At 38.5% G+C, this 24,447-nt stretch overlaps 1 protein-coding gene across 4 annotated transcripts in view; it reads left to right on the top strand.

The window, feature by feature from the left end:
- The window catches only part of ZEB2 (zinc finger E-box binding homeobox 2), a 183,506-nt gene that overhangs the window by 7,864 nt on the left and 151,195 nt on the right, over positions 1-24,447 (top strand). For 3 of the 4 annotated variants that reach the window (XM_073545577.1, XM_073545578.1, XM_073545580.1), the window contains one exon: positions 8,804-8,899. The exons of the other annotated variant lie outside the window; for it this stretch is intronic. In XM_073545577.1, coding sequence (XP_073401678.1) covers positions 8,804-8,899 — 96 coding nt within the window. The remainder of the gene's footprint in view (positions 1-8,803; positions 8,900-24,447) is intronic. 4 annotated transcript variants of the gene reach the window in all.

Below are 24,447 nucleotides of genomic sequence, written 5' to 3'. Positions count from 1 at the left end.
ACACACTCACACACACACACACTGCACTCACATGTACCGTTAAGTGAACCCCTGACACTACAGTCCTGAGGATGCCTTAGGTATGATTTCACTTTCGTTCACATCAATGCTGACCTGAATGCCTTTCATATCTGATCCGCTGTGTCTCTCCCAGTAAACATCCCCTGAGGGATGAACAAAGAAAGGAACTCTTCTTCTTCTTAATCACAATTCAGCCCTTTCACCGCCGGCAGAGAACATTTGCATTCTGCAACAGAAAGCCAAGATGAAAAGAAGAGGGAAAAAAAAAAAAGAGAGAGATGGGGGGGGGGGAAAGCAAAGGGTGTAGTCTGAAAGAAATAACTTAGGTGTTTGTGGTTGTTTGTTGGCTTTCCCTAGTTACAGGCCTTATATAGCCCCAGCTCGGGCCTTACTAACAGCCAGATAGTGTTACCACAGGGTACTATTCATGGCCTTTACTTTGGCACTTGAGGTAAAAAGTGTTGCAGACGGATCATATTCCCTTAGAACAGGTCAGGTGTATACACACACTCCAGCCAGACTGGAATCCATCTGTCTGGTAGTAGTCGTAGTAGTAGTAACTATTATTATTACTACTAATACCATTACTGATGAGCAATCCTTCTAAAAAAAAAATTTTTCAAAAATTCTCATCACCCCGGTGAAACTTTCGTCAAATTCCGAACCCCCGGAATGGGGTTTTATACCGCGTCTCTGATTTGATACATTTGAATTTGAAAATATTTTATAAAAAAAATCTAAAATTGATTGTCAATAATAAAAAATAATAATACAAATATGTAAAAACAAAAATAAGAAGTGAAGAATATTTTTAACATTCTAACGGCCTTTTGCTTATTCTTGACGTGAAGGGGTGTGACGTGATGTAATATTTTTTGACATTGTTTTTTATCCTGATATTTACGTTATGCTAGGAAGTTTATGGTCCTTGGGATCGTCTCTTAGAATCTCGGGTACATTTGTGTATTTTTTTTTAGATTTGTTTACAGTTTCTTAATTGATGCAATTGTATCTGCATCATCATCATCATCATCATCATCATCATCATCATCATCACAAGTGCAGTAAAAGGTATTTCTGTCCCATCCTACATCTTAGGGTGTAATTCTGAGTTAAAAGCGAGATGTTACAAGTTTTTTAAAGAAACATGTGACACAGATTTGTGATTTTGTTCCCAGACGGTTCAGGAACATTGGTACAAAAAGGGATTATCCCTACACCTTCAGCCCCCCTCTCTGCTTTCCCCCATGACCCCAGCGATGAAGGATTTAGACAGATTTACTTCAGTAAACACCTTTGGACACTTGGGGAGGGGGGTACAGGATTCTGTTTGCAAAGGGAGCCTTTTGTTAAATGAGGTTTACTGGGCAGCTGTGATATTAACCTACAGAGCGATGCTGAAAAACTGCTTAACTCCTTCTGAATTAAGTACTTTCGCTCAGCAGATAAGATCTGTTTTATTGAGTTTTCTTTCAAGATCTCTAGACATGATTGTTTCCAAAGAATTTACATGTCAGAGAAAGAGAGAGAAAAAAAAAGAATCCTCCTAACACCAGTTGTGTACCCCCTGTGTGCTGGAGAGGCCTGCAAAGCAGTGTGGATGTAGGGCGCCCCACAGGGTGAAGCTGAGGGACCCCCCCTGCCCCCCGCCTTTTCCCTTTCCTCTCTTTTTCAGGGCTTACAAATTTCACTCACTGCTGTCTGTCATCAGATATGTCAAAATAACACATTTGCCCGTCCTTTCACTGTACGGGAGACGTAACATATGTAGGCTGCGGTGCATTGGGAGCGCACTGAGCTAGCAGAGCCGGGTTTGTCACACGTTTCGGATGCGAGTTTGTCACTTATACATAATTAGTGGAGAAAAGTTGAACTTGATGGACCTAGATCTTTTTTTTTTTTTACAACATCCCAGTAAAGGAAAAAGTGATGCCGGAACTGGATGGCATTCGCCGCAAAAATGTTGCACGCGACTGTTTTTCTTTTTTAATTGGTAGAGTCCAATTTTGTCATAAAAGGACTGATATACGTGAACATAGCCTTAAAGGGTTCAGCTCTCTGCTACGTCTATAATTCTTATTATTCTAAATGTCATCCTCTTAACCGAACAGCTACTATCTGACATCAGGTTAAATATAACCCGGCGCTCAAGTACGGACTGGAATATGTGTACAGGTGTTGATTTGGAGTTTAGAGACAATTTCCTTATTTAGTTTTGGAGAACTGCAAATGTCACTGACGGAGCAGCCAGTAAGGTGTGAAAGTGTATGAGACGTGACAGGATGAAAGGTGTCTGTTGTGTTGTTACACCTTGTACACAGACAGTTCCCTTTGTCACAGCCTCCTGGTGATTTGACAGTGCAGTGTAGATCAACTTCCCTGGTAGGTGATACAGCAAAATTTGAGACGAGTTATAATCGACTCCCCCCCTACCACCACGACTATGACATTACCTTCTGAAGGTCTTGTGCATTGACGGAGTAGACTGTAGATTGTCAGCTCCTATGAGCCAGACGTTCATTACTTATGGGTGTTACACCGGATATTCTACCCGACTCATTGGGTAACGTTACGGTGCGTAAAGAGTAAATAAAGTAATGTGAAAAATAATTAAACCACCTTCAACCACCGTCATTGGTGGCACAGAGGGGTGGTACAGTGGTTAACCATTTGCATTAGCCGTGCCAGGTAACGTGCACATATATGCATTTGGGTGCCTTCGTTCTGCGTCCCATGGTGGCAGAAGTACCGTGCAAGCTGGCAAGGTCTGTCTGGTTGGCAGAGATGCCATCTGTCAAAGCATCCAGTAATGAAGTGTTATGTTATTCGTATGAACAATCAGGCATAATGTATTATTTCGGAAATAAATAATAAAAAAAAGCTGAGCTGAAACTATGTTTAATCCAGAATTCGGCAAATCATGTTATCGGAATGCTGATACGTAGACGATTTCATTTTACGAAGCCTATCGGAAAATTGTCCAGGTGACCAAAGTTTGAAAGGTTAACGACGCTCTATTAACGGCCCAATTATTCAAGTTATCGACAACCCGATGACCCAAGATGCTGCATCACCTCTTAGCTAAATTATCAAAGTACGAAAAAAAAGAAGGAGCCTCTCTCATCCTAGTGGCCAATATTTTTTTCCTTCCCAAGATGCTTTGCAGCAGATTGACCCATGTGAATGAGTAATCCCTCTTCTTTGGAGGTCTATAGTGTTGCGGCGACTCCAAGGGTGGGCCACGGTAGCCAGGAGCTCAATGCCCTCAGATTACACTGACCCTGAGAATAAGATTTTTTTTCTTCTTCTTTTTTGCCTTTTAGGTTCTTTCATAGATTGGGTCATGCTATGATATTATACCTATTGCACACAAGGGTCAGGAGGAGGACACTTCTACGTAGAGTCTCATAGGACCACAGAGCTTCCAGAGAAAAGGGAAATGCTCAGGTTTCATGATTTGGTAAAAAAAAGGTGCGTTATTGAGGAAGACAGAAGAACCTAGGGTCAGGATGATTGAGGAATGAAACTCCATGTCAAATAAGCTTTTTATTTCTCTTTATGAGTCAAAAATGACATCTAGTGCATTAAACGAGTCATATCTCATTCACAATCTATAGGATATATGTATGTCCAAATATATACGGCTCACGTACATATCACGCTCTCCTAACTGTATGGAGTGTTACATCCGACCTGGTACTTTTATATATTCATCTGTTGATCATTTTGTGACAATTCGTGTCAATTCGTTATAAGTCTGAATTTCAGCCTTGGGCGAGTATATAGTCGCAAATAATGGACCCTATAAAGTGGCTGTAGATACAGCAGTGATGACTTCATCATTCGGCATTAAGTTTCCTAAACAGTCCTATGTAAAAAAAAAAAAAAATAAGAGTAAAACATCTTGTTTGCCATTGTCATACTAAGTGGCAAGCTTAGCTCTGCTGCATCGGTAGGACGATATATAAGACGTGAGACGACTACTTTTTCTATAATATACAGCATCGCAATTTCGTTTCTGCTTATTGCAGCCACATTGAGTTATCTAAATTATTCCATGTCTTTGGTAACTGGCTTATGATGATTCGTTTCTAAAGTTTTTAATTTTAATATTTCCTATTTGGGTTTCTATGGAATGAAAGATGCTAAAAAAAATGGCTACAAATTTTAGAATTCAAAAAGTCGCACCTAGAAGAAGGGAAGTATAATAACCACCTCCACCTCTGCCCCAAAATGGGGTGATAAGTGAATACAGCAGCCATAGTTTTCTTGTCCAGCCCCTCTGTCCATCTGACATACCGGCATTCTATGCCTAAAAAATATTATTTTATAAAATAGCTTTTTATTACAAAACATAATATGTCACCTATAGTGATACATTTTTAAAACTTTACTTCCATAAAAAAGAAATGATGATCCGAAACGCTCAACTTGTATTAGAACCCGGTTCTTTACTTAAATATTTCTAATTATTGACATTTATATGTTTTTTTTCAGTAAGATCCGCAGGCTCGAAACGCGTGGGTCATTGTACATTTTGTCTTGACTTTATTAGTTTCTATTTTGTATAGAATGCTTCAATAAAAAAAAAATAATGTTTTCATCTACATTTGGAAATTAAGGGCCGGAATCCTTTAGATTCCGCTGGATTCCGTTGGATTCCGGATTTTTATACAAATATCTTTTCCGTGCAACAGTAAAATGTTAACACTTTAACATCCCCCCTCCAAAAAAAAAAAATTAAGCTAGATTTATAAAGAAAGAAAGACAGAAAATGTAAATTTATTATTATTTTCTTGCCATACATGCTCATATTTTAACATCGTTTATTAGTCCATAGGCAAACTGTCAAGGTCTTTTTATATCTGCCAAAGTATATTTCCATTACATATGAGATTTGTTCCGGTGGCTGGATGTCAAAAATCACATAACAGAGAAAAAAAAAGAAAAAAAAAATGAAGCAAAATGTTTAAAAAAAAATGCATTCTGAAAAAAAAACTAGTATTCGTTTGTGATTAAAGTAATTAGGTTGATACTTTTAATGTCTGCTCTGCTTCTGTTTTCTTTTTTTTTTTTTTTTCTAATGGCAGTTTTGCATCTGCAATTAGGAGTAATTCTGACAGTTCCAATTTCCGAGGGATGGGAGACAGTGAACAAGATGTAGAGCAGTGATATTACACGTGAAAACCCCTGTCTCTTTAACCTTGTTGGTTTTTGTCTCGCAGAGGTTACCTTTTCCCGATGGTGCAAAATCGACTTGACATAACTGTTCATGAGTTTCTGGGTTTTCCCTCGAGGTATTTGCATCCGATCAACCCAGTCAAGCTTCAAGTTGAAATTGGCAGCCCAGAAACTGACAGGATAGGGACTAGGAGTGAGACAGCTGAAATATAAGCAATAAACCGACAGCATTCAGAGTGAAATTGGGACTCTGTAACTCTCAGAGTGCAGGCAAAGTATCAGCCGAAGTCTCTCAAGCTCTCATTGGCCTTTGTCGGATTCCGTTACAAGATCATAGAATTTCTAGACTAGGATTAAAAATGTTTTTGTGAAGTTCTTTGGCCGACCCTATCTTCTATTTCAAATACGATTGGTCTAAAATAGAGTTTGGTCAAATTTCAGGACCCTCCCATGAGGTTCACGGTTCACGACAATTAGTCAGATCTCAATCAAATTTACCCCCAAAATTGTAAAAAAATTGTAACCTAAAAGATCATTTTTATTCGACCTCTGCCTTTTAAAGTTACTTTTACTTTCTGGAGAATTATAACAAACCCTTGTAAAGGATTGCTAATGTTTCTTGTGGATGGGGGGGGGGGATGTCCTTTCTTTGTCAGAAAAGAAAACAAAAAGCTCCGTAAAGTTAATTAAACCAGAATAAAATAAACACTTCCTTGAATAGTTGCAGGGTTTACATTATTGTTTGTTCAATGATATCCTGAAACTCACGGCCTGAGAACAAAAAAAAAAAAAAAGTTGTGTGATTTTTTTTTTCTGTCTTTTGAAGTGCAGAGATGTGATTTACATTAAAAAATTAATATAAAAAAATGTAAAAAAAAAAATATTCAGTTTACAATTGTAAATGTGTATCAATTTTTGGGTAAAAAAAAGAGATTTTTTTTTTTTTTAGGTATTAGCCTGATTAGTAAGTGTCTGTTACTTTTTCTCCAAGAGACGTAGCAGACGTAAGCTTTGCTTTCAAACCGTGTGTGTGACAGGCATTGGCTGATCTGTTGATACCCATTCGACAGGCCCTGTTGAGTTTAAATGGTGTGACGGCACATTTTTGTTAAGCTTTGAACAAAGGGATGAAGATGGCGTGCTGGCACCATCCTCGTGCACATTGGACTTGTCACAGTCTTCCCTGATTTAATGCTCTGTTTATGCCTTAATATTAAAAACTTAAGGTCGGAACAATGAGTTTCCATACTCCACGTACAAAAACTTTTATTCTGGAGACTTAAGATATAGAAGCAAATGTCGGATTCAAACTCTCATTTCCATAGAACAAAAACAATAAAACAATAACTTTCGAAACATAGATTGCAACTTGCCTCCGAGCTGTTATCCATTTTTTAAATGGGGGGATTTTTTTCTCTTTTTTTTCAAGAAAAAAAGTCTTATTAGGAGAGAGGAAAGATTATTCTTCTTTGATCATTTGTTAGAAGTGATTATTTCTACAGTGGATTTGCTTATAAGCTCCTACATAAAAAAAAGAAAAAGGTTAGGTCTATTTGCAGGCGTTGAGAATTGCTTAGACTTTTTTTGAAAATGACAAGAATAATTCGAAATTGCATTCTATCTCGAAAAGATGATTTACAAATAAATGCAAACACATGGATAAGAAGATACATGTATATGATGTGTCGGGATTGTTAGGAAAGTTGGCACCGAGAACTAGGACGTAATTATTTTACCGCTCGATAACTCGGGATCTCTGACTGTCTTTTATTTATCTCTTGACTGACGTGATGCTGTTAAACGTTTTCAGTTTTATTCTTGAAAAACCCGTAAAGCAATGCCATAGTCTTTAGAGAACCAGGGGTTATGGGTCCATGTTTGGTATAATTAATGCAGAACTGTTCACATTTGACCTAAAGGGGATGTTTCTTTTTGGTTACATTTAATGTCTGAAGGGAGTTGGGTATATAAGAAAACCCTGTGCTATAGTCACTTTCCCCGGCGGGTCTCCACCCCCCAGAGATTGGCTGTGGCACTGACTTTTCTTTGCAAGGCAGCCAATCAGCAAGCTCAAATGGGGTATTCCGTCTAAACTGACAGAGCAGCTGAGCTCAGTGATTGGCTGCCGTACTGTCAATGTGACGTTAGTGCCGCAGCCAATGTCAAACATAGGAATACTCACCGATGGGCTCAGGGAAGATGAGTACAAAGTGATTTTCGTTTTTTATACAAAACTTTGGTCAGGGACAAAATTTAACTAAAAGTGGACAATCCCTGTAATGACCACACTGGGCTGTTTTTTTTTTTCTGGGGGGGGAAATTTTTCGTAATTGCATGTACATTTCAAAATGGGTTTTGGAACCCTAAGTTATCCCAATACATTTATCTGCCAGTAGTTTATGTGGTTGAATGGACATGGATGGATAGGAGCAGCTCTCATCCCTTTCTGTATCCAGGTTGTAAAATCTATGATATGCGGCCACCATTTTTGGAAACATGTGCAGGTTGACAGTATTGATAACGGCTCAATTTTAAAGTCACCGTAAACATTAGAATAATGTTGGCTGAGATGGCCGATGATGGAGGAACCGGCTGACCATCTAATATGTATGGAGGCCTCACGATTCACTCCTGATCAACATCTCCAAGCCTTGCTTTTTCAGGGGAGATAAGCCTCTACTACAGGTATCTTTTAAAGCCTTTCTCTCCTCTCTCCATTCATAACATATAGAACACATGCACATTTATCCAAACGGAGTGTGCAAGTGTTTTAGGCAATAGGATTAGCTTTTGGCCGAACGATTATGCAATTAGTTCTAAGATACTCAGAAAAGATTGTCATGATCATGACAAGAGCCACATGGTACTTGAATACTTGAATACAATGTTCTCCATCCAAGCCTCATTCTTAACTTTTCTTCCTATCCTATCTCTTCTTTTTTGACACTGTCATAATTATCTGTAGGTTGTTCTTTTTCTTCTCAAAGTAGTACAAATGTTCCACCTCTTTAACCTACAGACCTCATTAGCGGGAGAAGGTCTACAAAGACAGATGTGGAGCATCAGTCTGCACATATTGTAGAATTTACATAAAACAGTGCCGGCCTGTCCTCCCTTCTCCTTGGCATGAGATCTGTCCAATAAGTTAGTCTGGTTAACCAAAAAAAAAAAAGTAAGAGGTACATCATATTTAACCAGGGAAGAGTAGATATATGCCCTTCGAATCGTAAGAATAAATCAATGAAAGTAGGCAATGTTTACTGGGTACTGTCACCAAAAAAGATGTTCTACTGATCCACCAAGTCTTTTCTCTTCTCTGAAGACCTTGTAATGTGCTCGATGACCAGATTGGATGTGGTTTTTGTTGTTATTTTTATTATGTACTACTATATTATTCAGTATCCTCCGTATGAGCAAATGAATACCCGTTATGGCATAGGTTGGTCACCCTAAGTCACGATACCTTATAGGACTCCCCTATCGCCCTAGAGCCCTATTTTGTCTGTATTCCTACTGTAGTTGTAGCATGTAGATGGGTGTGTGTTTGACTAATGTTTGGCTGTTTGAATCATTCCTTGTTTTTTTCCCTTGCTTAAAAAAGGAGGACTTATATTACACATTGACAGAGATGAGCAGGACCTATCCCTTCTACCAGAGCGACACCCAAATATTTGTAGGAGGAAAGACTCCCGCAATAGTAGGTCTTTTTTCCTGGTGTACTGTTGTCTCGATTTCTTATGCACAATCGCCTTTCTGTTATGACATGTCTTTTTAAATGTTTGCCTTGGTTATCATAACTGTTTTAAATCTTTTTGTAATTAGAGCTAAGAGATTGACATCCCCAAGGAAGCATTAATTGTTGGATCATGTCAGTATCTGTCTCCCAATCTATAAATACATGCACTGCAATTTTTTTTTTAACCATCTCTGAAGCAAGGAGGGAATTATTATTATTATTTTTTTTATTTCCTTTCCAGAGAAAGATCAGCTAGCATTGATGATAACATTTTTTTAAAAAAAAACCCTTGATGGAAGTTTCATGCAAGCTGTGAGATCATTACATACCATAACTCATGAATGGGGCTGGCCTGTGGAACAGCAAACAAGTGTATTAGTCCCATATGTTGGTAATAATTTCTGCTGTTCGGAGCCTTCTCTACAGCATTTCAGGACATACTTCAAACATCGTTTTTCAATTTTTGGAAAAATCAAACATATGGCAACATAATAAAGTAGGGATAGAATTTTTGGAATTGGCAAATAAAATTAAAAAAAAAAGTTTAAATCACGGCTAAGAAAAGCCTCTGAGATTCCTTTATTTGTAAATAGATGATGTCACTTATTCTCCTAAAAAAATATTCAAAAACTATTATAAAATTACAATAATAGAATTAAAAAAAGCGCAGTTTCCGTATTTGTGTTCCGTTCAAGAATCAACACGCAGAGAAACAAAACAATTCTATGCGAAAGGAAAGAAAAAAAAATCATCATTCATCTACATTATAATTGCTTCTTTTCCACATCTACGGGGTGGTTAATTAAAATTGTGATTAAATGTGGTCTCGCTGCCTAAGATGTCTTGCCCAAAACAGGTGGTACGGAATTTAAAAGTAAAAAAAATGTAATTAGCATTGGAAATTGAGAAATTGCCTGTAAGAATCAGTGTTAATTTCAGTCAGTGATGAGGTAATTTATAAATGAATTCAGCAGAGGATGGGGAATAAAAAAAAAAAAAAAATGCACAACCGACACTCTGCCCCTCCTTGGCATTCCCAGCATGCAGGTGAAGATGTTTGCAAAATATTGAGGTAATTTGAAAATAATTCCACACATTCTTCAGCTTTTTATTGAGTCTAAATTGAGACTACTTGCGTTATCCTCCCTTATAGAAAGTGGCCCCATGGAATGTTTACCTAGAAGCTGAACAAAATACATTAGCTTGCAGCTGAAAAACTATTGCCAAAGACTTATTGTGACTATCTACCTAGAATTGTTCCTTTTATGGAGTTAAGAGTGCTGTGCAAGACCAATATTTAGACTTGCCTGATAAGTCCCGCCCCTGAGGAGCTTCCAATGCAATTTATCTACATATGTGTAGTCATTCAATGTTAAATAAGTCACCAATATACATTTTTTGTAAATGACTTATTAGAGTACACTAAATTTATAGTGAGAGTAGCTTTGACGCCTTGGTGATAATGGTTTTGGGTCTCTTACCAGACGCCATAGTTATAATACACTCGAGCGGGGTTAATACAATGCCTTTTGTACTTTGATGTTTTAAGGCATCTGACTCGAGGGCTATGATCTACATCTGACCTAATGCCCAAATAGTGAGTCATACCCTGCAGGAAACCCATATAGATTAGGGTAGACTCGAAGGTCATAGAAAAAAAACATTTAATGGTAGTAGTTATACCGTACACAAATATTCATAATATGGTATGAAATGGTCTCAAAGCTAAATTTTTGTTTTAATTCTCTCCATTGATAATATGTAATTATAAAAAGTTTATTTTCACAAGTTCTCTAATCTGGGGATATATTCTCTTTAATTGCTTTCTGTGACCTCTTTCTGACCGTGGATATCGTCCATGCATTGATTTTCTGTCTCTGTGAATTTATGTATTAGTGAAGAAATGTTCTGTATTACATCCATTCGTTCGGTACTAATTATACGTGATATATTCGTACTGTATTTTTTTTTTTAACCAGCTTCATCATCACAGAGGAAAATCTTTGTGTGACATCACTGCATGGCATCATTGTATGACATAATTGATTTGCTTGTTTGTGGCATTCATTTGGGCATAAGCGTTTGCTCATGATATTTATAAAAAAAAAAAAAAAAGATTGATGGCATAGCCTAGGCAGTAAATGAGACAAAGCATTTATATTGCGTTTTTAACCTGGCACTAGAAACCCATTTACGTCAGCAGGTTGGTCATGTAATACAACTAGATGTTGCGTCATATTATAAGCAATGTCATATTAATATAATCTCTTATCCACCTTCTCAGAAGCTAGACTTATAGATATTCTTCTTTATTGCTTCATGGCTTGGTGACATCATAAGTATCAAGAACATTCATTTGAATTTTAGTTTCAAGACCTTCAGTCTATAAACATTATCTAGTATGATCATTTGTGTCCAAAAAGTTCTAGTATTTTCATTGGTTTCCAAAAAAGAACTAATGGCTTTCTAAAAACTCCAGTACCATAACAGCCTTCAAGAAAAGTTTTAGTATCATCACTGGCTTACAAAAATTTTTAGCATTTTCCTTAAGTTCCAAAAAGGTCCAGTACCATAATTGGCTTCCAAGGAAGGTCCAGTACCATAATTGGCTTCCAAAGAAGGTCCAGTACCATAATTGGCTTCCAAAGAAGATCCAGTACCGTAAATGGCTTCCAAAGAAGATCCAGTAATATAATTGGCTTCCGAAGAAGATCCAGTACCATAATTGGCTTCCAAAGAAGGTCCAGTATCATAATTGGCTTCCAAAGAAGGTTCAGTACAATAATTGGCTTCTAAATAAGGTCCAGTACCATAATTGGCTTCTAAAGAAGGTCCAGTACCATTATTTGCTTCTAAAGAAAGTCCAGTACAATCATTAACACTCTAAAAGCTTGGATGTCGTCACTTTCCAAAAAATTCTAGTACATTCAATGATTTCTAAAAATGTCCAACAACACCAATGGCTTCCATAAAGATCAAGTACAGTCATTGTCATCCATGATTGGCTTCCAAAAAAAAGGACAAGTACCAAAACTGATTTTCTTCCACCTTCTTCCTTACAGTATCATCATTTGCTTCCAAAAATTTCTAGTATTTTCCTTAGGTTCCAAAAAGTTCTAAAAACATTGTTGGTTTCCAAAAACATTCCAGTACCATAGCTGCCATTTGAAAAGTTCCAGTATTATCATTATAAGTACTTTAATCACTGCCACGCAGAAAGTTCCTTCCAAAGTTTGAACATCATCATTGGCTTCCAAAAAGTTTTAATATTGTTCTTGGTTTCCAAAAAGTTATAGTACCATGTGTGGCTTTAAAAACAATGTCCAATACTATAACTGTCTTCCAAACAATTTTTTATTAACACCGATTGGTTCCAAACAGTTGTAGTATTGTCTTTAGTTTCCAAAATGTTATAGCACCAACATTGTCTTCCAAAAAAGTCCCACTGCCTTCCCATTAGGTTCATTATTAGGATTGACTTCCAAAATAAAAAAGAGGTTTCATAATTGGCTTCCAAAAAATGTCCAATACTATCAGTGACTTCCAAAAAGTTCCGGTATAATTAATGCCATTCATAATTGACTTCCAAAAAAGGGCCAGTCTGTCTTCCTTCCACCTCTTAGCATCATCATTTGTTTCTAAAAAGTTCTAGTATTTTCCTTGGTTTCCAAAAAGTTCTAGGACCATCATTGGCTTTCAAAAACATTTCAGTACCATAACTGCCATTCGTAAACTTCCAGCATTGTCATAGTACAATATCATCAATGTCTTCCTTAAAGTGCTAGTACCATCATTGCAATGCAAGAAAGGGTTCTTCCAAAGCTTAAACATCACCACTGGCTTTCAAAAAGTTTTAATATAGTTATATGTTTCCAACAAGTTCTAGCATTTTCAGAGGTTTCCAAAAAAGGTATAGCACCATCTTTATCTTCCAAAAAAGTCCCAGTGCCATCATTATCTTCCAACTAGGTCCATTATTATGATTGACGTCTAAAAAAAAGTCAGGTATCGTAAAAATGGCCAAGACCATCAGTGCTTTCCAAAAAAAGTTTCAGCATCATCATTGGTCTTCAAAACGTTTTAGTATTTTCATTGGTTTGCACAATGTTCTAATAAAATTATTGGCTTTCAAAATAGGTCCATCAATGATTTCCAAGGAGACCAAATCATAGAGTTAAAGTTCTTCAATGTTGTGGAAAGTTTTCCCCATCAGACCAAGCCAATAAACTACACTTGGCCATCATTTTTTTTCTCTAGAAATTGGATATTGTACATTTTATAAAAGAGTATTTTCCAGTGTTTGTGGTGTATTAATGACTGAGGCCTCCTCTAGCTGATAATCTATAAGGCTGTGGTTAAGGACTAATGCATAGGTACTTATAGCGAGAAGGCGAATCATTCTTTGTATGGTGGGGGTAGGGATGGGGGGGATTAAGGAGGCTGGTCCTTGAAGATAAATAGACAACCTTTCTGAGAAGCCATAACACCCTAGTTATTTATTTATCTTAAGACACCGGGGTTACTCGAAGGAAGAGTCGGAGTCAATCCTATCTATGACTGGGGGAAAATGACCCAAGAGATAGATTTCCAGTTTGAAAACAATTCCTAATATCTGGGAAACGCTCTGTTTGTTTATGCGTACATAATGCTCAGTTTGTCCGCCTGGGAACTGAGGCAAATGGGAGAAGTATGCATGGATTTCACAGGTAACAGGATTACTTGGGCACATAATTGATCCATTTGGAGGAGAGAGACAAAAAAATGACACCGCTCTCGAAGATGTCTCGGCTTTAGAGATAGAAGTTTATGAAACCGGCATCTGTAAATTCAAAAGAATCAATATGTCAATTTTATTAAAGCGTTGGACCAGCTGGACATTAAAGGAACATTTAAAAAAAAAAATTTCAGCTGTACTTACAGCTGTCCTGCATCGCTCATTACAAAGGCTTAGATTTGTGTTAGAATGTGGCGTCTTTGTTCCCCGCGAGTACATCTGTGGAATCAAAAGCGGAGGGCGCAATCTACAAGATGAGAAAAATTTACTGCAAATCAGCAACATTAACGCGCCATTGTGACATGTAGACGGAACGCCATCCTCCATCCCGTTCATTAAGCCAAACCTCATCGGACGGCCCATATTTCTCCAACTTTCCCATACCCATCCATTCTTCTGTTTCCATTTTTTATTTTTCAAAATTATTCGTCGATATCCATAAATGAAAAATCAGTCGCTTCCAATGTGAATTTCTCACTTCAAGGCGAAGAATGAGATGGACTTACATCTCAACGCTTTTTTTTTTAGTATGTGCATTGAAGAAAAAAAAAAGAAGTCCTTTGATATCGGACCTTTAATGTTCAGCATAGCGTGTGGTTGATCTTGGGGGAGTGCAGATATGATGTGTATCGAGCTTGTTAAAAGCTGATGTAACGCCACTCAAATGAAAGCGCAATTTACCAACAGTGTATTTAGAGTAGCTTTATGGGGTGCAGAGGTAACAGTGTATTTAGAGCAGCTTTATGGGGTACAGAAGTAACAGTACATTTACAGTAGCTTTATGGGGTGCAGAGGTAACAGTACATTTACAGTAGCTTTATGGGGTGCAGAGGTAACAGAACATTTACAGTAGCTTTATGGGGTGCAGAGGTAACAGTGTATTTAGAGCAGCTTTATGGGGTACAGAAGTAACAGTACATTTACAGTAGCTTTATGGGGTGCAGAGGTAACAGAACATTTACAGTAGCTTTATGGGGTGCAGAGGTAACAGTGTATTTAGAGCAGCTTTATGGGGTACAGAAGTAACAGTACATTTACAGTAGCTTTATGGGGTGCAGAGGTAACAGTACATTTACAGTAGTTTTATGGGGTGCAGAGGTAACAGTACATTTACAGTAGCTTTATGGGGTGCAGAGGTAACAGTACATTTACAGTAGCTTTATGGGGTGCAGAGGTAACTGTATTTAGAGTAGCTTTATGGGGTACAGAGGTAACAGAACATTTACAGTAGCTTTATGGGGTGCAGAGGTAACAGTGTATTTAGAGTAGCTTTATGGGGTACAGAGGTAACAGAACATTTACAGTAGCTTTATGGGGTGCAGAGGTAACAGTGCATTTAGAGCAGCTTTATGGGGTACGGAAGTAACAGTACATTTACAGTAGCTTTATGGGGTGCAGAGGTAACAGAACATTTACAGTAGCTTTATGGGGTGCAGAGGTAACAGTGTATTTAGAGCAGCTTTATGGGGTACAGAAGTAACAGTACATTTACAGTAGCTTTATGGGGTGCAGAGGTAACAGTACATTTACAGTAGTTTTATGGGGTGCAGAGGTAACAGTACATTTACAGTAGCTTTATGGGGTGCAGAGGTAACAGTACATTTACAGTAGCTTTATGGGGTGCAGAGGTAACTGTATTTAGAGTAGCTTTATGGGGTACAGAGGTAACAGAACATTTACAGTAGCTTTATGGGGTGCAGAGGTAACAGTGTATTTAGAGTAGCTTTATGGGGTACAGAGGTAACAGAACATTTACAGTAGCTTTATGGGGTGCAGAGGTAACAGTGTATTTAGAGCAGCTTTATGGGGTACAGAGGTAACAGTACATTTACAGTAGCTTTATGGGGTGCAGAGGTAACAGTGCATTTAGAGCAGCTTTATGGGGTACAGAAGTAACAGTACATTTACAGTAGCTTTATGGGGTGCAGAGGTAACAGAACATTTACAGTAGCTTTATGGGGTGCAGAGGTAACAGTGTATTTAGAGCAGCTTTATGGGGTACAGAAGTAACAGTACATTTACAGTAGCTTTATGGGGTGCAGAGGTAACAGTACATTTACAGTAGTTTTATGGGGTGCAGAGGTAACAGTACATTTACAGTAGCTTTATGGGGTGCAGAGGTAACAGTACATTTACAGTAGCTTTATGGGGTGCAGAGGTAACTGTATTTAGAGTAGCTTTATGGGGTACAGAGGTAACAGAACATTTACAGTAGCTTTATGGGGTGCAGAGGTAACAGTGTATTTAGAGCAGCTTTATGGGGTACAGAAGTAACAGTACATTTACAGTAGCTTTATGGGGTGCAGAGGTAACAGTATTTAGAGTAGCTTTATGGGGTACAGAGGTAACTGTATTAAGAGTAGCTTTATGGGGTGCAGAGGTAACACTGTATTTAGAGTAGCTTTATGGGGTACAGAGGTAACAGTGTATTTAGAGTAGCTTTATGGGGTACAGAGGTAACAGTACATTTACAGTAGCTTTATGGAGTGCAGAGGTAACAGTACATTTAGAGCAGCTTTATGGGGTGCAGAGGTAACAGTATATTTACAGTAGATTTATGGAGTGCAGAGGTAACTGTATTTAGAGTAGCTTTATGGGGTACAGAGGTAACAGTGTATTTAGAGTAGCTTTATGGGGTGCAGAGGTAACAGTACATTTACAGTAGCTTTATGGAGTGCAGAGGTAACAGTACATTTAGAGTAGCTTTATGGAGTGCAGAGGTAACAGTACATTTACAGTAGATTTATGGAGTGCAGAGGTAACTGTATTTAGAGTAGCTTTATGGGGTACAGAGGTAACTGTATTTAGAGTAGCTTTATGGGGTACAGAGGCAACTGTATTAAGAGTAGCTTTATGGGGTACAGAGGTAACAGTACATTTACAGTAGCTTTATGGGGTGCAGAGGTAACAGTGTATTTAGAGTAGCTTTATGGGGTACAGAGGTAACAGTGTATTTAGAGTAGCTTTATGGGGTACAGAGGTAACAGTACATTTAGAGCAGCTTTATGGAGTGCAGAGGTAACAGTACATTTACAGTAGATTTATGGAGTGCAGAGGTAACTGTATTTAGAGTAGCTTTATGGGGTACAGAGGTAACAGTGTATTTAGAGTAGCTTTATGGGGTGCAGAGGTAACAGTACATTTACAGTAGCTTTATGGAGTGCAGAGGTAACAGTACATTTAGAGCAGCTTTATGGGGTACAGAGGTAACAGTACATTTAGAGTAGCTTTATGGGGTGCAGAGGTAACAGTATATTTACAGTAGATTTATGGAGTGCAGAGGTAACTGTATTTAGAGTAGCTTTATGGGGTACAGAGGTAACAGTGTATTTAGAGTAGCTTTATGGGGTGCAGAGGTAACAGTACATTTACAGTAGCTTTATGGAGTGCAGAGGTAACAGTACATTTACAGTACATTTATGGAGTGCAGAGGTAACTGTATTTAGAGTAGCTTTATGGAGTGCAGAGGTAACAGTACATTTACAGTAGATTTATGGAGTGCAGAGGTAACTGTATTTAGAGTAGCTTTATGGGGTACAGAGGTAACAGTACATTTACAGTAGCTTTATGGGGTGCAGAGGTAACTGTATTTAGAGTAGCTTTATGGGGTACAGAGGTAACAGTACATTTACAGTAGCTTTATGGGGTGCAGAGGTAACAGTGTATTTAGAGTAGCTTTATGGGGTACAGAGGTAACAGTACATTTAGAGCAGCTTTATGGGGTGCAGAGGTAACAGTACATTTACAGTAGATTTATGGAGTGCAGAGGTAACTGTATTTAGAGTAGCTTTATGGGGTACAGAGGTAACAGTACATTTACAGTAGCTTTATGGGGTGCAGAGGTAACAGTGTATTTAGAGTAGCTTTATGGGGTACAGAGGTAACAGTACATTTACAGTAGCTTTATGGGGTGCAGAGGTAACTGTATTTAGAGTAGCTTTATGGGGTACAGAGGTAACAGTACATTTACAGTAGATTTATGGAGTGCAGAGGTAACTGTATTTAGAGTAGCTTTATGGGGTACAGAGGTAACAGTACATTTACAGTAGCTTTATGGGGTGCAGAGGTAACAGTGTATTTAGAGTAGCTTTATGGGGTACAGAGGTAACAGTACATTTACAGTAGATTTATGGAGTGCAGAGGTAACAGTATTTAGAGTAGCTTTATGGGGTCCAGAGGTAACTGTATTTAGAGTAGCTTTATGGGGTGCAGAGGTAACAGTGTATTTAGAGTAGCTTTATGGGGTGCAGAGGTATCAGTGTATTTAGAGTAGCTTTATGGGGTACAGAGGTAACAGTACATTTACAGTAGATTTATGGAGTGCAGAGGTAACTGTATTTAGAGTAGCTTTATGGGGTACAGAGGTAAATGTATTTAGAGTAGCTTTATGGGGTACAGAGGTAACAGTACATTTACAGTAGATTTATGGAGTGCAGAGGTAACTGTATTTAGAGTAGCTTTATGGGGTACAGAGGTAACTGTATTTAGAGTAGCTTTATGGGGTACAGAGGTAACAGTGTATTTAAAGTAGCTTTATGGGGTACAGAGGTAACAGTACATTTACAGTAGCTTTATGGGGTGCAGAGGTAACAGTGTATTTAGAGTAGCTTTATGGGGTACAGAGGTAACAGTACATTTACAGTAGATTTATGGAGTGCAGAGGTAACTGTATTTAGAGTAGCTTTATGGGGTACAGAGGTAAATGTATTTAGAGTAGCTTTATGGGGTACAGAGGTAACAGTACATTTACAGTAGCTTTATGGGGTGCAGAGGTAACAGTGTATTTAGAGTAGCTTTATGGGGTGCAGAGGTAACAGTGTATTTAGAGTAGCTTTATGGGGTACAGAGGTAACAGTACATTTACAGTAGCTTTATGGGGTGCAGAGGTAACTGTATTTAGAGTAGCTTTATGGGGTGCAGAGGTAACAGTGTATTTAGAGTAGCTTTATGGGGTGCAGAGGTAACAGGATATTTAGAGTAGCTTTATGGGATGCAGAGGTAACAGTGTATTTACAGTAGCTTTATGGGGTGCAGAGGTAACAGTACATTTAGAGCAGCTTTATGGGGTACAGAGGTAACAGTATATTTAGAGTAGCTTTATGGGGTACAGAGGTAACAGTACATTTAGAGCAGCTTTATGGGGTGCAGAGGTAACAGTGTATTTAGAGTAGCTTTATGGGGTACAGAGGTAACAGTGTATTTAGAGTAGCTTTATGGGGTACAGAGGTAACAGTACATTTACAGTAGCTTTATGGAGTGCAGAGGTAACAGTACATTTAGAGCAGCTTTATGGGGTGCAGAGGTAACAGTATATTTACAGTAGATTTATGGAGTGCAGAGGTAACTGTATTTAGAGTAGCTTTATGGGGTACAGAGGTAACAGTGTATTTAGAGTAGCTTTATGGGGTGCAGAGGTAACAGTACATTTACAGTAGCTTTATGGAGTGCAGAGGTAACAGTACATTTAGAGTAGCTTTATGGAGTGCAGAGGTAACAGTACATTTACAGTAGATTTATGGAGTGCAGAGGTAACTGTATTTAGAGTAGCTTTATGGGGTACAGAGGTAACTGTATTTAGAGTAGCTTTATGGGGTACAGAGGCAACTGTATTAAGAGTAGCTTTATGGGGTACAGAGGTAACAGTACATTTACAGTAGCTTTATGGGGTGCAGAGGTAACAGTGTATTTAGAGTAGCTTTATGGGGTACAGAGGTAACAGTGTATTTAGAGTAGCTTTATGGGGTACAGAGGTAACAGTACATTTAGAGCAGCTTTATGGAGTGCAGAGGTAACAGTACATTTACAGTAGATTTATGGAGTGCAGAGGTAACTGTATTTAGAGTAGCTTTATGGGGTACAGAGGTAACAGTGTATTTAGAGTAGCTTTATGGGGTGCAGAGGTAACAGTACATTTACAGTAGCTTTATGGAGTGCAGAGGTAACAGTACATTTAGAGCAGCTTTATGGGGTACAGAGGTAACAGTACATTTAGAGTAGCTTTATGGGGTGCAGAGGTAACAGTATATTTACAGTAGATTTATGGAGTGCAGAGGTAACTGTATTTAGAGTAGCTTTATGGGGTACAGAGGTAACAGTGTATTTAGAGTAGCTTTATGGGGTGCAGAGGTAACAGTACATTTACAGTAGCTTTATGGAGTGCAGAGGTAACAGTACATTTACAGTACATTTATGGAGTGCAGAGGTAACTGTATTTAGAGTAGCTTTATGGAGTGCAGAGGTAACAGTACATTTACAGTAGATTTATGGAGTGCAGAGGTAACTGTATTTAGAGTAGCTTTATGGGGTACAGAGGTAACAGTACATTTACAGTAGCTTTATGGGGTGCAGAGGTAACTGTATTTAGAGTAGCTTTATGGGGTACAGAGGTAACAGTACATTTACAGTAGCTTTATGGGGTGCAGAGGTAACAGTGTATTTAGAGTAGCTTTATGGGGTACAGAGGTAACAGTACATTTAGAGCAGCTTTATGGGGTGCAGAGGTAACAGTACATTTACAGTAGATTTATGGAGTGCAGAGGTAACTGTATTTAGAGTAGCTTTATGGGGTACAGAGGTAACAGTACATTTACAGTAGCTTTATGGGGTGCAGAGGTAACTGTATTTAGAGTAGCTTTATGGGGTACAGAGGTAACAGTACATTTACAGTAGATTTATGGAGTGCAGAGGTAACTGTATTTAGAGTAGCTTTATGGGGTACAGAGGTAACAGTACATTTACAGTAGCTTTATGGGGTGCAGAGGTAACAGTGTATTTAGAGTAGCTTTATGGGGTACAGAGGTAACAGTACATTTACAGTAGATTTATGGAGTGCAGAGGTAACAGTATTTAGAGTAGCTTTATGGGGTCCAGAGGTAACTGTATTTAGAGTAGCTTTATGGGGTGCAGAGGTAACAGTGTATTTAGAGTAGCTTTATGGGGTGCAGAGGTATCAGTGTATTTAGAGTAGCTTTATGGGGTACAGAGGTAACAGTACATTTACAGTAGATTTATGGAGTGCAGAGGTAACTGTATTTAGAGTAGCTTTATGGGGTACAGAGGTAAATGTATTTAGAGTAGCTTTATGGGGTACAGAGGTAACAGTGTATTTAAAGTAGCTTTATGGGGTACAGAGGTAACAGTACATTTACAGTAGCTTTATGGGGTGCAGAGGTAACAGTGTATTTAGAGTAGCTTTATGGGGTACAGAGGTAACAGTACATTTACAGTAGATTTATGGAGTGCAGAGGTAACTGTATTTAGAGTAGCTTTATGGGGTACAGAGGTAAATGTATTTAGAGTAGCTTTATGGGGTACAGAGGTAACAGTACATTTACAGTAGCTTTATGGGGTGCAGAGGTAACAGTGTATTTAGAGTAGCTTTATGGGGTGCAGAGGTAACAGTGTATTTAGAGTAGCTTTATGGGGTACAGAGGTAACAGTACATTTACAGTAGCTTTATGGGGTGCAGAGGTAACTGTATTTAGAGTAGCTTTATGGGGTGCAGAGGTAACAGTGTATTTACAGTAGCTTTATGGGGTGCAGAGGTAACAGTACATTTAGAGCAGCTTTATGGGGTACAAAGGTAACAGTATATTTAGAGTAGCTTTATGGGGTACAGAGGTAACAGTACATTTAGAGCAGCTTTATGGGGTGCAGAGGTAGCAGTGTATTTACAGTAGCTTTATGGGGTGCAGAGGTAACAGTACATTTAGAGCAGCTTTATGGGGTGCAGAGGTAACAGTGTATTTAGAGTAGCTTTATGGGGTGCAGAGGTAGCAGTGTATTTACAGTAGCTTTATGGGGTGCAGAGGTAACAGTACATTTAGAGTAGCTTTATGGGGTGCAGAGGTAACAGTATATTTAGAGTAGCTTTATGGGGTGCAGAGGTAACAGTATATTTAGAGTAGCTTTATGGGGTGCAGAGGTAACAGTACATTTAGAGTAGCTTTATGGGGTGCAGAGGTAACAGTATATTTAGAGTAGCTTTATGGGGTGCAGAGGTAACATTACATTTAGAGTAGCTTTATGGGGTGCAGAGGTAACAGTACATTTAGAGTAGCTTTATGGGGTGCAGAGGTAACAGTATATTTAGAGTAGCTTTATGGGGTACAGAGGTAACAGTACATTTAGAGTAGCTTTATGGGGTGCAGAGGTAACAGTATATTTAGAGTAGCTTTATGGGGTGCAGAGGTAACATTACATTTAGAGTAGCTTTATGGGGTACAGAGGTAACAGTACATTTAGAGTAGCTTTATGGGGTGCAGAGGTAACATTACATTTAGAGTAGCTTTATGGGGTACAGAGGTAACAGTACATTTAGAGTAGCTTTATGGGGTGCAGAGGTAACAGTACATTTAGAGCAGCTTTATGGGGTACAGAGGTAACAGTATATTTAGAGTAGCTTTATGGGGTACAGAGGTAACAGTATATTTAGAGTAGCTTTATGGGGTACAGAGGTAACAGTACATTTAGAGTAGCTTTATGGGGTGCAGAGGTAACAGTATATTTAGAGTAGCTTTATGGGGTGCAGAGGTAACATTACATTTAGAGTAGCTTTATGGGGTACAGAGGTAACAGTACATTTAGAGTAGCTTTATGGGGTGCAGAGGTAACAGTATATTTAGAGTAGCTTTATGGGGTGCAGAGGTAACATTACATTTAGAGTAGCTTTATGGGGTACAGAGGTAACAGTACATTTAGAGTAGCTTTATGGGGTGCAGAGGTAACAGTACATTTAGAGTAGCTTTATGGGGTCCAGAGTTAACAGTATATTTAGAGCAGCTTTATGGAGTGCAGAGGTAACATTATATTTAGAGTAGCTTTATGGGGTGCAGGGGTAACAGTATATTTAGAGTAGCTTTATGGGGTGCAGAGGTAACATTATATTTAGAGCAGCTTTATGGGGTGCAGAGGTAACAGTACATTTAGAGTAGCTTTATGGGGTGCAGAGGTAACAGTATATTTAGAGTAGCTTTATGGGGTACAGAGGTAACAGTACATTTAGAGTAGCTTTATGGGGTGCAGAGGTAACAGTACATTTAGAGTAGCTTTATGGGGTACAGAGGTAACAGTATATTTAGAGCAGCTTTATGGGGTACAGAGGTAACAGTACATTTAGAGTAGCTTTATGGGGTGCAGAGGTAACATTATATTTAGAGCAGCTTTATGGGGTGCAGAGGTAACAGTACATTTAGAGTAGCTTTATGGGGTGCAGAGGTAACAGTATATTTAGAGTAGCTTTATGGGGTACAGAGGTAACAGTACATTTAGAGTAGCTTTATGGGGTGCAGAGGTAACAGTACATTTAGAGTAGCTTTATGGGGTGCAGAGGTAACAGTACATTTAGAGTAGCTTTATGGGGTACAGAGGTAACAGTACATTTAGAGTAGCTTTATGGGGTGCAGAGGTAACATTACATTTAGAGTAGCTTTATGGGGTACAGAGGTAACATTACATTTAGAGTAGCTTTATGGGGTGCAGAGGTAACAGTATATTTAGAGCAGCTTTATGGGGTACAGAGGAAACAGTACATTTAGAGTAGCTTTATGGGGTACAGAGGTAACAGTACATTTAGAGTAGCTTTATGGGGTACAGAGGTAACATTACATTTAGAGTAGCTTTATGGGGTGCAGAGGTAACAGTATATTTAGAGCAGCTTTATGGGGTACAGAGGTAACAGTACATTTAGAGTAGCTTTATGGGGTACATAGGTAACTGTACATTTAGAGTAGCTTTATGGGGTGCAGAGGTAACATTACATTTAGAGTAGCTTTATGGGGTACAGAGGTAACATTACATTTAGAGTAGCTTTATGGGGTGCATAGGTAACAGTATATTTAGAGCAGCTTTATGGGGTACAGAGGAAACAGTACATTTAGAGTAGCTTTATGGGGTGCAGAGGTAACAGTACATTTAGAGTAACTTTATGGGGTACAGAGGTAACATTACATTTAGAGTAGCTTTATGGGGTACAGAGGTAACAGTATATTTAGAGCAGCTTTATGGGGTACAGAGGAAACAGTACATTTAGAGTAGCTTTATGGGGTACAGAGGTAACAGTATATTTAGAGCAGCTTTATGGGGTACAGAGGTAACAGTATATTTAGAGTAGCTTTATGGGGTACAGAGGAAACAGTACATTTAGAGTAGCTTTATGGGGTACAGAGGTAACAGTATATTTAGAGCAGCTTTATGGGGTACAGAGGAAACAGTACATTTAGAGTAGCTTTATGGGGTACAGAGGTAACAGTACATTTAGAGTAGCTTTATGGGGTACAGAGGTAACAGTACATTTAGAGCAGCTTTATGGGGTACAGAGGAAACAGTACATTTAGAGTAGCTTTATGGGGTACAGAGGTAACAGTACATTTAGAGTAGCTTTATGGGGTACAGAGGTAACAGTACATTTAGAGTAGCTTTATGGGGTACAGAGGTAACAGTATATTTAGAGTAGCTTTATGGGGTGCAGAGGTAACAGTATATTTAGAGTAGCTTTATGGGGTGCAGAGGTAACATTATATTTAGAGTAGCTTTATGGGGTGCAGAGGTAACAGTGTATTTAGAGTAGCTTTATGGGGTGCAGAGGTAACAGTATATTTAGAGCAGCTTTATGGGGTACAGAGGTAACAGTACATTTAGAGTAGCTTTATGGGGTGCAGAGGAAACAGTACATTTAGAGTAGCTTTATGGGGTGCAGAGGTAACAGTACATTTAGAGTAGCTTTATGGGGTGCAGA

Source organism: Dendrobates tinctorius, unplaced genomic scaffold (genome assembly GCF_039654945.1).
Source record: "Dendrobates tinctorius isolate UK_male_01 unplaced genomic scaffold, ASM3965494v1 ptg000143l, whole genome shotgun sequence".
Lineage (NCBI taxonomy): Eukaryota > Metazoa > Chordata > Amphibia > Anura > Dendrobatidae > Dendrobates > Dendrobates tinctorius.
Note: the sequence above shows the minus strand (reverse complement) of the source record. Positions and strands in the feature narration are given on the sequence as shown.